This window comes from Centropristis striata, chromosome 13 (genome assembly GCF_030273125.1).
Source record: "Centropristis striata isolate RG_2023a ecotype Rhode Island chromosome 13, C.striata_1.0, whole genome shotgun sequence".
In the NCBI taxonomy this organism is placed as follows: domain Eukaryota; kingdom Metazoa; phylum Chordata; class Actinopteri; order Perciformes; family Serranidae; genus Centropristis; species Centropristis striata.
In genome coordinates, this window is record NC_081529.1 from 12,284,968 (window position 1) to 12,299,737 (window position 14,770).

Consider the following 14,770-nt stretch of genomic DNA (forward strand, 5'->3'; position numbering starts at 1 on the left):
CACTGCAATAAAATGTAGTTTCAATTCTTGTATTTGTATTTTTCTGTTCAATAATTGTTCACTGATAAATCACCAGGTCCACCAAAACCCTCAACTGCAGATGTGGATGTAACCATCATAGAACCATCACTGGAGGATATGTTTTTAAATCACAAAGGAACTGTCCAATGCAAAGTCACTGTAAAGACACCATCTGTCACTGAAATTCGCTGGCAGAGCGCTGATGGAAAACAAATAGTTGGTGCAGACGTCATAAAGCCCAAAGACGGACAGGAAGGTGTACCTGGTGGCGTGGCTAAACTTCCCATCACATACGAAGAATGGATCCGTGGGGACCAGTTTGACTGCGTTGTTGAGGATCAAAATTTGCTTGAACCATTGAAGACACCCTACCAAAGGATGAACGGTAAGAAATTTGGAAAAAATATAGCAACTGTGCACTGAAAACCTGTGTTTAAATCCTCTTACCCTGCCATCAAACACAATATGATTGTATTTCTAACTCTATTATTTAGTATCTCTAGTAGTAGAGATTTCCTACAGTACTGCAAGTACTTGTCTCTGTGCCAGGATCCCTAATTATTCTCTCATGCTTGCAGGAGGACGGATTCAGCGTCCTTCAGTGTTTATGCTACCTCCACTAGAACATACTAAAGAAAACAAGGTGACCCTGACTTGCTATGTGAAAGACTTCTACCCTAAGGAGGTTTTGGTGTCTTGGCTTGTCAATGACGAGAGAGCGAGCTCAGAATATGAGTTCCACACCACAAAGCCTGTAGGAAGCAAAGCACCCTATTCTGCTTATGGACAGTTATCTCTCACCCTTGAGCAATGGAAAGACAATGACGTGGTGTATAGCTGTGTAGTTTCCCATGAGTCTGTGGCCAACACAACTAGAGCGATTGTCAGGTCCATCGGGTACAGAACATCTCAACAAACCAACATGGTCAACCTCAGCATGAACATGCCTGAAACGTGCAAGGCCTAGTAGATGTCCCTGTGTGTCTCTGTGTCTTCTGCTCTTTATTGTTTAATGTTTGTTGCTTGTGATGACATTGTGTTTGTCTTTTTAATGCAGATTTAAAAATAAAAATAAAAAAAGCACTCTGTTGATGTATGTCGCATGCTGTTCATGTCTTTATTTAACCAATGTTTGAGCTGCATGTTTCTTGTGAGTTAAATGTCCCACTGCTGTCCTAACACAACACAAATGAGGTGTCAGCATGTTTGGTAACAATATAGCAAAAATCATATTTTATTCACTAGAATAACACCACCAACCCCCACTAACTTTTACCAGTTTTTGTTTTGTTCATTGTTGTTTGTAGACAGAGCATTAACTCTGTTGGTGTGACTCGTCTTTGTGCATGTGTGTGTATCCTCTACTGGGTCTTGCACCCCTCACACAACAGATGATTCAACTCTAGCTCTTTGGTCTCAGTCAAAATATTAATTTTCTGATTCACAAGCCAAGTCATGCATGCCACGCCAATACCGGGGTCTTTCAAAAGCAATTCAGGATCATGTAGGACTACTGCACTGCAAAAAAGGTGTCTAAAAACCAGATAAAAACACTAAATCTGAGGGAAATGATCTTGCTGCATGGACAGATAATTTCACTTGACAAGATTTCTTAAATTAAGATTATTAAATCTAGAAATAAGCATGTTGTATGATTAAAATAAGAAATTAACTCTTAAAACAAGATCAATTAAAGCTGCAAGCAGCAATGAACTGGCCCGAACAGAGTGCACTGACAATTATTTGTTTCTTACCAAGATAAAAAAAAAACTTTAGATTTAGAATTGTTACATAATTTATCTTGTTTTAAGAGTTCAACATGCTTATTTCTAGATTTAACAATCTGAATTTAAGAAATCTTGTCAAGTGAAATTATCTGTCCATGCAGCAAGATCATTTCCCTCAGATTTAGTGTTTTTATCTGGTTTTTAGACACACTTCTTTTTGCAGTGTATAAACAAGAAAATTAACATTTTAAAAAACTATTAGGCCTTATGGTACACAAATACTGTAAGAAGCAATAAGACCAGACTAATGACTGATTAGGTCCATTCCAACCTGTGAGGATATATAGTAAATAACCCCTATTACAGGACTTTATTAGAATTTGCTCGTCGTCTCAGTAGCTACTGTTTAAAGCTGGGTTTCTTCTCCAAGTATTAACTGAATAATTACTGTAATCTGTTCAGTCTCCATCCAAATGCACGATGCCATAGAGGCAGAAGAAGATAATATGGGAAGCACAGCCCTCACCTTCATCATCCTCTTCCTCATCACTCTGCTGTTCACCATTGGAACCACTGCTTTCAAGGTAATCATGAATTTATATTTTAGAGTTGTGCAAAGATTTTATCTTAACCATTAACCAGTCAAAGGCATCTGAGTAAAATGTTTTATGTATTCAAATACATACAATACACTATAATAGTCATTGTAATGTAATCACATCAAAACTACCTCAGTAAATATCACATTACATTACAACTTCAATGAAGTTCTTTTTATATCTTTTACATAATTTTAACCCATAAGAACCCAGACCCAGTTATCCTTAAAGGAAAATTATGGGAGATATACCACAGACGAAGTGGACCACATAGAAAACATTTATGATGTTTTAAAAAAAAAAAATTCTGTGAAAAGATCTGTGATGTGACATATATACGATAAAATGGGCGTTTATTGTATTAAAGCTTATGATATTTCTTATTTTAAAATAAAAAAAACTAGACACATTTTCTGCTTACAGAAACACAAATTTGCATCTCCACAACATTTATCAAAATTGTGACATTAATAGTTCTGTTTAACAATAAATTATTTGTCAGATTTGTTTTTAAGTAACAAAATAAGAATAAATCAATGATAAATAAAAACAAATAACCATTTCTCTTTTTGTTTTCATCTCTATAACATATATCAAAATTGTGACATTAATAGTGCTGTTTAAAAATAACTTATTTTTCAGATTTGTTTTTAAGTAACAAAATAAGAATAAATCAATAATAAATAAAAACAAATAACCATTTGCCTTTTTCCATAACATATACCACAATTGTGACATTAATAGTGCTGTTTAACAATACATTATTTTTCAGATTTGTTTTTAAGTAACAAAATAAGAATAAATCAATAATAAATACAAACAAATAACCATTTCTCTTTTTGTTTTCAACTCCATAACATATATCAAAATTGTTACTTTAATTCATTCAGTTCCGTATTTTAAGTTTTAGGGCTATTAAACTGAATTACATTTGAAGGTGTTGCTGTTATTATGTGCGGTGATGTATAAAAATATATTTTTCTCTCAAATTCCTGAACATGAATTAATTTACCGAATAAGCAGAGCAAACTACAACAGAAGCCATTTATTCTGGTTCTGTTTGTGCCATATGTCGATACATTTGTTATATAATATTACTAATCCATATTTTTTTATGTTTTTTATGTATTTTCAGGTTAAATGAAACAAGGTGAACTTTCTGTAAAAACAACTTTTTTTTCATACATTTCTTCTTATACACTCATATTATCATGTAAGTAATCACAACTGTCATTTTGCATTTTTATTACAAAAGCTTTGTGCCTTTTCAAAAATAAATGTTTAAAAGAAAATTTTACTTTACTTTTTTCTCTTTTTTTTTAATTGTTCACACTGTATTTTCACTGCTAACACATAATACAATAAACATTTTATCTTTGTAAAAGTTATTTTGTTATATAATGTGTTGTTATGTTCATTACCTCAACAGCACCTGGAATCAACAGTCCATGTTCAACTCAACATGTAAATTTAAAGGTTTTACAGTCGGTTAGTTTTCGAGCATAATATTAATAGACCCGAGAACCAAAACCTTGAGCAAGTCATGAGAAGCCATGTAAAATCTATGTGAATATATGTTTCTCTTACTGGCACCACTGCACCTCACACCTGCTGTCTGTGATGCACCGTTGCTCTTTGCATTGTTTCACTTCTGTATTTTGGTACTTTTTTGAGACCTGGGTGTTACTCAATGCTTCCGCTTGCTGCTTACCCTGATCACTCTGCCCTGTCATGCTGTGACATCTGTGCAACAGACCTCCAGCCCTGTTGTCTCCACCTGACTTAACACAGAAGGAACTGTAAAAGTACAATTCTGCCATCTAGCCTAAAGACAAATAAGTTGCACTTAGAATACAGACAACACAGTTGGTTATTTGACAAAAGCCCAAAAGGTATGTATAAATGACAGCAATGCAGTCAGCTATTATTTTAAAAATGTACACATGCCACATTTGGATTGAGGCAAATAAAGATAATAATATCTTCTCTATCTCAGCTGAAAAGGTCATCTCTCCAAGCATCACACTGCACCCTGTCTGGGAAGGTAACGCTGTGGATGCACCAGCCACACTCGTCTGCACCCTTAGTAACTTCCTTCCAAAGAAACTGAGTGTGAAGTGGGAGTTGAACAACAAACCTCTAACATCTCCTGCTGATACACAAAGGAAGTTGCAGAGTGTGGAGGCAGAAGAGAAAACCTACACTCAAAGCAGTGAAATTGTCCCAGATAGGAATCAATGGAAGACAGGCTCGATTTTTAAATGCAAGGCCAATCACAACAATCAAGAATTTGTAAAAACAATAAGCATTTGTCAAGGTAAGTGTGAATGGTTACTTTGTCACAGAACACAAAAGAAATTGGTGATATATATTCATATTTTAAGTTAAAAAATCTTGTTGTGTTAAGTTTCAACAAGATTATAGTCAAACGTGTTTTTTTCCTGCAGTCCAGGCAATTGTCCCTCCTCTAATTCGCTTGGATACTCCCAGCTTCAAGACAGTAATGACGGAAGGAACCAGTGTGAAAGCAACATGTGTGGTTCGTACTGTTTTTATTGCCAAGGTGATCTGGCTGATGGATGGGAAACCCATATTAAACCGCTTAGTGACCAGACACGACCAAAACACGACTCATGTATCCAGTGATTTGACGGTTCCATCAAGTGATTGGAAGAAACTTCAGTCTGTCACATGTAAAGCTGAACATAAGTGCCTCTCATCCCTCCCCCATCTCTACATTGAGAGGACTGTGAATGTTGCAGGTAAGACAACTACACAACATAAAAATCAGATGTCTTGTGACAATAAAGCAAATAAAAGAATGAATTCTTATTGTGTTTTTTTCTGTACCATCCAGGACCTGCAGTTACAGCTCCAACCGTTAAGATCAGGAGATCTCTCCAAGCTTTGCAGAAAGGAGAAAGTGCTGTGCTCGAGTGTGACATCACACAACTCTCATCACATGACCTGTATGTCACCTTTCAGGCCAAAGGTTCGGACATCTCTGACGAACAGTATGTTGATCTCCCTAAAACCCCTGGCCCCCATTCAATCAGTAGACGCTTCTCTGTCCCAAAACCTCTATGGAGCAATGACACAAGTTTCAGCTGCACAGTGAACCAAGGATTCTCGAGCAAGTTTAGGTCAAACTCCATTGGAAATATTTTTGGTGAGAGTTTTACTCTTACTACCCAAATTCTTTTGTTTATGTCAGTACACTATTTTCATACTTGAATTAATTAATACTGTGATTAATTGTGTGGTTCATTCATTCATTGATTTATCATTTGCTGTCATAATGTTTAGTGGACCCATCAGTGGAGCTTCTTCTGGCCCCCAGTAAAGAGTCAGGACCACAAAGACTCTTGTGCTCTGGATGGGGCTTCGACCCTCAAATTAAATGGTCTTCTGAGTCTCAGCAAATATCTTCATCTTCAACTAATGACATCAGCATGAGTGCAGATGGACGTGTGGCGGTAACCAGTCAACTTGATGTCCCTCGCACAGAGTGGATCACAGGGAAGGTTTTCACTTGTGAAGTATCTGAAAAGTCTCTGGATACGAAAGTGACAAAGGACATCAGCATCTGCTCAGGTAAAACTAAGTGGAGAGACACAAACCCAACTGTCAACTGAGAACAGTGTCAACTTCCAAAAAGTGGTTTTACACTGAATTTCAACTATAATGTAAATATAGTCTGAATTTGTAAAAAGTAGGGCTGGGACTCGATTAAAAAAATTTATCTAATTAATTAGAGGCTTTGTAATTAATTAATCGAAATGAATCGCATTTTAATCGCATATAAATATTTGATCTGAGAACAGTGAGAAGTAATTTTTTTCACATGGATTTTTAGTATACCATTGAATAATGACTGAATACATAAGCTTAAGCAACAAAATATTGTTTATTTTTGTTCAAGCCCAACAGACCAGTGCATTTTTTGCCATTAAGTGTAGCAATAGCATATTTAGAAATATAGCACATTTCAGAAATTCAGGTAGCCTATAGGTAGGTAGACCTTCTGTAAACTAGAATACTTTGGTTTTTTAAGTAAAACACAATCCACGCTAGCTACCACACTAGCCGCTAGCTGCTATATGTTTTGCATTGAGGTGATACTTGAGGCTGGATGTGCTACGGTGATATGTGAATTCCTTGTTGCATAGCAACACAACCATGCTCTTATTGATGCTTCCATCCGTTGGTTTTTTGTAACAAAATGTCCCATCATCCACGGGGCCAACCAAAGCGCTCTCATCAGCTTCTTCCTTCATGCTCACTGTGGTTTGTTGTTGTCTGAACTCATGAACGCTAGTTGGTGTTCCAGTATAATCGGTCCACCTGAAACTCATCCAGTGACAAACGTTCCGTGGTGCAAAAATAAATGCGATTAAAATGCGTCAATTTTTTAAACGCGTTAATTTTTGTGTAATTAATTCATCTTAATTGACGCGTTAAAGTCCCGGCCCTAGTAAAAATGTATTTTACATAGATGTAGTTTTCTCAAAACTTTGGTGTTGTTTCAAGAATCCCTTTTCCTTGTTTCCCATCAGCTTGTTCAAATGCCCCTCCTTCCATCCATGTGGAGACTCCCAGCTTCAAGACAGTCATGACGGAAAGATCCAGAGTGAAAGCAACATGTGTGGTTCATACTGTTTTGAAGGCCAAGGTGACCTGGCTGATGGATGGGAAACCCGCATTAAAGCGCTTAGTGACCAGACACGACCAAAACACGACTCATGTATCCAGTGATTTGACGGTTCCATCAAGTGATTGGAAGAAACTTCAGTCTGTCACATGTAAAGCTGAACATAAGTGCCTCTCATCCCTCCCCCATCTCTACATTGAGAGGACTGTGAATGTTGCAGGTAAGACAACTACACAACATAAAAATCAAATGTCTTGTGACAATAAAGCAAATAAAAGAATGAATTCTTATTGTGTTTTTTTCTGTACCATCCAGGACCTGCAGTTACAGCTCCAACCGTTAAGATCAGGAGATCTCTCCAAGCTTTGCAGAAAGGAGAAAGTGCTGTGCTCGAGTGTGACATCACACAACTCTCATCACATGACCTGTATGTCACCTTTCAGGCCAAAGGTTCGGACATCTCTGACGAACAGTATGTTGATCTCCCTAAAACCCCTGGCCCCCATTCAATCAGTAGACGCTTCTCTGTCCCAAAACCTCTATGGAGCAATGACACAAGTTTCAGCTGCACAGTGAACCAAGGATTCTCGAGCAAGTTTAGGTCAAACTCCATTGGAAATATTTTTGGTGAGAGTTTTACTCTTACTACCCAAATTCTTTTGTTTATGTCAGTACACTATTTTCATACTTGAATTAATTAATACTGTGATTAATTGTGTGGTTCATTCATTCATTGATTTATCATTTGCTGTCATAATGTTTAGTGGACCCATCAGTGGAGCTTCTTCTGGCCCCCAGTAAAGAGTCAGGACCACAAAGACTCTTGTGCTCTGGATGGGGCTTCGACCCTCAAATTAAATGGTCTTCTGAGTCTCAGCAAATATCTTCATCTTCAACTAATGACATCAGCATGAGTGCAGATGGACGTGTGGCGGTAACCAGTCAACTTGATGTCCCTCGCACAGAGTGGATCACAGGGAAGGTTTTCACTTGTGAAGTATCTGAAAAGTCTCTGGATACGAAAGTGACAAAGGACATCAGCATCTGCTCAGGTAAAACTAAGTGGAGAGACACAAACCCAACTGTCAACTGAGAACAGTGTCAACTTCCAAAAAGTGGTTTTACACTGAATTTCAACTATAATGTAAATATAGTCTGAATTTGTAAATAGTAGGGCTGGGACTCGATTAAAAAAATTAATCTAATTAATTAGAGGCTTTGTAATTAATTAATCGAAATGAATCGCATTTTAATCGCATATAAATATTTGATCTGAGAACAGTGAGAAGTAATTTTTTTCACATGGATTTTTAGTATACCATTGAATAATGACTGAATACATAAGCTTAAGCAACAAAATATTGTTTATTTTTGTTCAAGCCCAACAGACCAGTGCATTTTTTGCCATTAAGTGTAGCAATAGCATATTTAGAAATATAGCACATTTCAGAAATTCAGGTAGCCTATAGGTAGGTAGACCTTCTGTAAACTAGAATACTTTGGTTTTTTAAGTAAAACACAATCCACGCTAGCTACCACACTAGCCGCTAGCTGCTATATGTTTTGCATTGAGGTGATACTTGAGGCTGGATGTGCTGCGGTGATATGTGAATTCCTTGTTGCATAGCAACACAACCATGCTCTTATTGATGCTTCCATCCGTTGGTTTTTTGTAACAAAATGTCCCATCATCCACGGGGCCAACCAAAGCGCTCTCATCAGCTTCTTCCTTCATGCTCACTGTGGTTTGTTGTTGTCTGAACTCATGAACGCTAGTTGGTGTTCCAGTATAATCGGTCCACCTGAAACTCATCCAGTGACAAACGTTCCGTGGTGCAAAAATAAATGCGATTAAAATGCGTCAATTTTTTAAACGCGTTAATTTTTGTGTAATTAATTCATCTTAATTGACGCGTTAAAGTCCCGGCCCTAGTAAAAATGTATTTTACATAGATGTAGTTTTCTCAAAACTTTGGTGTTGTTTCAAGAATCCCTTTTCCTTGTTTCCCATCAGCTTGTTCAAATGCCCCTCCTTCCATCCATGTGGAGACTCCCAGCTTCAAGACAGTCATGACGGAAAGAACCAGAGTGAAAGCAACATGTGTGGTTCATACTGTTTTGAAGGCCAAGGTGACCTGGCTGATGGATGGGAAACCCGCATTAAAGCGCTTAGTGACCAGACACGACCAAAACACGACTCATGTATCCAGTGATTTGACGGTTCCATCAAGTGATTGGAAGAAACTTCAGTCTGTCACATGTAAAGCTGAACATAAGTGCCTCTCATCCCTCCCCCATCTCTACATTGAGAGGACTGTGAATGTTGCAGGTAAGACAACTACACAACATAAAAATCAAATGTCTTGTGACAATAAAGCAAATAAAAGAATGAATTCTTATTGTGTTTTTTTCTGTACCATCCAGGACCTGCAGTTACAGCTCCAACCGTTAAGATCAGGAGATCTCTCCAAGCTTTGCAGAAAGGAGAAAGTGCTGTGCTCGAGTGTGACATCACACAACTCTCATCACATGACCTGTATGTCACCTTTCAGGCCAAAGGTTCGGACATCTCTGACGAACAGTATGTTGATCTCCCTAAAACCCCTGGCCCCCATTCAATCAGTAGACGCTTCTCTGTCCCAAAACCTCTATGGAGCAATGACACAAGTTTCAGCTGCACAGTGAACCAAGGATTCTTGAGGAAGTTTAGGTCAAACTCCATTGGAAATATTTTTGGTGAGAGTTTTACTCTTACTACCCAAATTCTTTTGTTTATGTCAGTACGCTATTTTCATACTTGAATTAATTAATACCATGATTAATTGTGTGGTTCATTCATTCATTGATTTATCATTTGCTGTCATAATGTTTAGTGGACCCATCAGTGGAGCTTCTTCTGGCCCCCAGTAAAGAGTCAGGACCACAAAGACTCTTGTGCTCTGGATGGGGCTTCGACCCTCAAATTAAATGGTCTTCTGAGTCTCCGCAAATATCTTCATCTTCAACTAATGACATCAGCATGAGTGCAGATGGACGTGTGGCGGTAACCAGTCAACTTGATGTCCCTCGCACAAAGTGGATCACAGGGAAGGTCTTCACTTGTGAAGTATCTGAAAAGTCTCTGGATAAGAAAGTGAGAAAGGACATCAGCATCTGCTCAGGTAAAAATGGAAATATAATACAGAATCATAAAAATGCACTAAATCATCACTTGTTGGTGTTGCATTATCTCCCCCTTTAATGTTTTTTGTTTTTCTTAGTAACTCCAGCATCATCACAGATAGTTGGTGTAAATGTTCAGGGACCACCTCTCCAGCAGCTTCAGAATGAGGGACAGGTGACAATCACCTGTCTTCTGGTTGGCCCTTCTCTTAATGACTTCACCATCACCTGGAAAGTAGGTGGGATAAAATATTCCCAGAATGTCCATAAGGAGCCACCAGTGAGTCACAGCAATGGGACAGAGACGTTGCAGTCGTCCCTCAATGTGTCAGCAGAGGATTGGCATGCATATAAACAAGTGTCTTGTGAGGCAAAGCACAAGTGTTCCAACCAGGGCTATGAGGACCATATAAGCAAAAGCAGAGGTAGTATTATGCATAAAAAGCTTGGATTCATTTATCTGCGATTGCTTAAAGCTGTTTGTGAATTTGTAAGAAAGCCTTATTTACTTTTGTCCTCTTTCTGTTTCTCAAGACCTTCATCCACCAGCAGTGAAGATAATAGAGCCAGCTGTCTCTGACCTAGCTACATCAGATGTCCTCACGCTTATTTGCATAGTCTCTGGATTTTTCCCATCTAACATTATGGTGTACTGGAAAGAGAATGGACAGAGACTCCCTTCAACTCTCTACACCAACAGTCCTGCATGGAAATACACAGGGAGCAGCACTTACTCAATGAGCAGCGGACTAAATGTATCAAAAACTGAGGACAAGCAATCCACGTATTCTTGTGTTGTCACACATGAGTCGTCTGAAAATCCTTTCAGCAGCACTGTAAAGGATGTGTTCGGTGAGCTGAAAATAAGTTAAAATTGCAATTCATTGGTGTTGCCTCAAGACAATTCTAAGGATTTATTTTAAAGGCGATTTATTTTAGCAGATTGAATCCGCTGAAATAACAACAATCAAAATCAGATCCTATCTTTACTGTACTCTGCTGTGTATTATACACCTCAGACATCCCTCAGTGTTACTGTATAGCAGTTATATTAGCAAAAAGGAAGCATTTTAATTAAAAAATCTTCCTTGGTTTCTCTTGCTCCATGACCTTTCCTTATAGAAATTCATTTATTTTGTTTGGAAAAGGCATTTACATTAGACATCAGCACAAAGATTCAAAATCAATGTTTTCCATAGACCTTTTCCATTTTTTCCTTTTCCCCCCACCCATTTATGCATAGTGGTGATCAAAAGAGTCTGCGAGAGTTGTGACAGTTTGTGTGCTAAAAGACAGTCCTCCTGGTCCTTCATGAGCCACTGAATGTGTTGCTATATAGTGCATTGAATATAGAAGGTTTAGTACATTCACACACTCACAAAAATTCTTTAATTATGTTTTTTCTCCAGCCTCAGTGACCCACAGCAAACCTTCAGCCACTTTGCTCCAGGGCCCTGGTGAAGTTGTGTGCCTGGTCTATGGCTTCAGCCCTGCAACCATTAACATCACTTGGTTTCTGAATGGCAATGAGGAACTGTTAAATTACACCACTACTGAACCCCTCAGAGGCCCAGACGGAAAGTTCAGCATCCAAAGCCACCTTCCTCTTTCCAAAATCATGTGGTTACCTGGGGTAGTCCTCACGTGCAATGTGACACATGCAAACGCCACCCTATTCCTGCATACATCTAAACCAGGTGCCAGCTTCTCCATTGATTCACGTCTTTCTTGCACATTGGGCCTCATTCACCAAAATCTTCTTAAGAATCTTCTTAGATTCTTTCTTAAGTCCTTCTTAAGAAGATTTCTAAGAAGACCCTATGTCAGATTCATCAACATGTTCTTAAGCCGCTGAATTGTTTGCAGCAGTGTTCTTAAATTGATGAATGCCATCTCCTCGTAAATTGAGGGGGTGTGCCAGGTGAGTCTAATTAACATAGGATTAGCATAGGTAACCGCCCATTAATGCCCATAAAAGGACCCTTAAAAAAGGACTGCTGTTCTGCTGCAGGAGATCAATTGGAGGAAGAAAATTTAATTTAGCAGCCTTAGTGCAGGTTGCAACAATACAAACAATTTATTTTCTGGAATAATACATATATATATTTAAAACGTGTGCCCTGTAAGGCAGGAGTTTACCATAGTGTTTACCTTGGCTTGATTTTATTTTTTCATTATTTTTATCACATATGAAGCCCCGCAGTGCCAACTTGCAACAGAACCAGAACAGACTGAGCCCTCCTGCAGCAGCAATATATATGCCATTGTTCTGTAGGCCATGGAGAAATGCCACCTATAAATAGGGTGGTATCAGTAATGGACGGCATGATTTCCAATTTACTTGATTCATGTTAAAGCGTTGGCACATTTAATTGAATTAAAATGAAAAATGAAAAAAAAATTAAATTAATAAATATATACATAAATATGACGGAAATTTCACTGTAATGTATTTTATTGAACTTAACAAAAGAAGACAACACAACCATGCCAACATGTCATGTTAAGAGTACTCCTGAGTGTTGGTAGGATTTGTTCTTACCTAAGAAAAATCCTGGATAAGAAACGTTCATGAATGCCACAATCTTCGTAAAATCTTGGTAAGTAGGACTTAAGAACAAATGTGTTCTTAAGAACAGTTCGTGAATGAGGCCCATTGTTTGGAGACTGCATGGCTAATTAACATCTCTACACAGTCCCTCTTACATTGTATCACAGTCAGTGTAACAGTTTTCTAACAAATCTCTTTTTAATCCGTTTATAGAGATCTCGAAGGACTGTTATAATTTCTTTGATGGCTTAATGCATGCTGAAGTGAATGAAGATCCAGGTGTAGAAAGCTGGTATGTGGCTCTCACTTTCCTCCTTTTGTTCCTCATCTCCACCATCTTTGGAATTGTTGCTACCATGATTAAGGTAAGATACAAGAGTTGCAGTGGTTTTGGTATTGTAATTATTGTAATTATGATTATTGTTTTGTATAATACTGTTATTTTAACGGAATACAGATTCTGACACGTTTGTTTTTCTTATGTCTCCTTTTAGACTAAATGATGATGACGATGATCACTGGACAGATCCCATTTTATTATCTAAACCTGAAAATTTGAAGTTTTTTTTCCCCAGTGTAATTAATGCATTTCTTTTTTGTTATGTGTGTTATGAAGCTGGTTTGTATTCATTTTTTTTTTTTTTTTATGTTTCAGTTATATATTTGGTGTGGCATTTATATGTAGTGTATATGTAAACTAGGAACAACAATGTTACAACAATAATTAAAAAACAACAACAAATGTTTTATCACTGGACTCATTCTTACAGCAAGACAAATAAAGATTGAAATGTGGGAAAAAAAATGACATAATGTGCTTCATTGATTACAATAAAACAAACCTGCTCATGGGTGATTCTCATGAACATGGAACAGCTCATAGCAAAAAACCAAGAGCATTGAATACATATTTTCTTTGACCCTTTAAAACATATACAATCTAAAGTCACTGTTTAATATGAATTTGTAATCTATTTATAAAAATAAGGTATTTTCTGACATTTTTAGAGACACTGTGAGCAAAATTCATTTCCGTAACACATTTTTAAATAATTAAACAATGAAAGGTTTTTTTCTTTTCTTTGGCAAACACCAAAATGTATTTTATTAAAATATACACATATTTTAATGCAAATGATTCTATCATTACCGTAACATTTAACCATTTTTTCTCATCAATATTCATTCAGATTTTGTTCTTTATACATTGTTAAAAACCATTATGTTTGATTTTATTTTGTTAAATTATAAATTTTTAAACAAATATATATTTATTTTGACAAAATTTATGAAATATTTATTGTATGTAAGTGTGGGGAATCCATGACATTTTTAATCTGGACGCATGTATAAAATATAATAAAATAAAAATAAAATAAATATAATATAATAAAATAAAAAGCTAGACAAAAAAAGATAAAACAATAAATACATAATTAAGATAACTAGAGCATGATAAAATATATATATAGAGATAGACTAATAAATAGTAGCAAATAAATAGATAAATAAAAGAGAAGATGTAATAACACTAAGATGCATGAGCATCTAAGTCTTAAATTTGCTCTTAAAAATAGTTTAATAAAGTATGTCCTTATAATCTTCAAAGACATAGCTTAAACTGGCTTCACGAGAATCACCCTCATATAAAACAATATTTATTCTTCTGAAAAAAATATAGCATACTATATCAGCAGACCTGTATTACTCAGACTGTCCACTAGACGGAGACAAAGCTCCACATGCAGTTGTGGCGATTTGCTACTTTTCCTTGAGCAGTAATTTGAAGATAGTGACAGACGTGAACTGGACCTATGAGTGTTACAGTACAAAGATGTACTCACCTAAAGTACGGACTGGTTTTATATATTTTCTCCTCCCACACACACACACACACATACCCATACACACAGAATCACTGTAAATGTGTGCACACTCTGTCTTTGAGTAAGAGCTACGTGTTTGCGTCTGCATTTGTGTACCTTGTGGGTTTAAAGGAATTCACATCTGGGAGGGATGACACTGAGCACAACCAGGCTTACTATTGGCTACCTCTGGA

At 37.0% G+C, this 14,770-nt stretch overlaps 1 protein-coding gene and 1 gene segment (V, D, J or C); both read left to right on the forward strand.

The window, feature by feature from the left end:
• The window catches only part of LOC131982832 (immunoglobulin gamma-1 heavy chain-like), a 47,801-nt gene extending 46,684 nt beyond the window's left edge, over nucleotides 1–1,117 (forward strand). Inside the window, 2 exon segments of the C gene segment in view lie at nucleotides 77–406; nucleotides 600–1,117. Of these exon segments, the coding sequence occupies nucleotides 77–406; nucleotides 600–988 (719 nt within the window).
• A 2,369-nt stretch (nucleotides 1,118–3,486) lies between these two features.
• LOC131982829 (uncharacterized) lies at nucleotides 3,487–13,350 on the forward strand. The gene is made up of 15 exons (XM_059347458.1): nucleotides 3,487–4,664; nucleotides 4,795–5,109; nucleotides 5,205–5,516; nucleotides 5,654–5,941; nucleotides 6,904–7,218; nucleotides 7,314–7,625; nucleotides 7,763–8,050; nucleotides 9,013–9,327; nucleotides 9,423–9,734; nucleotides 9,872–10,159; nucleotides 10,259–10,585; nucleotides 10,695–11,012; nucleotides 11,570–11,857; nucleotides 12,925–13,076; nucleotides 13,206–13,350. Exons 1-15 carry the CDS (start codon nucleotides 4,250–4,252, stop codon nucleotides 13,212–13,214), a joined length of 4,254 nt encoding a protein of 1,417 aa, XP_059203441.1. The 5' UTR covers nucleotides 3,487–4,249; the 3' UTR covers nucleotides 13,215–13,350.
• The last annotated feature ends 1,420 nt before the right edge of the window (nucleotides 13,351–14,770 follow it).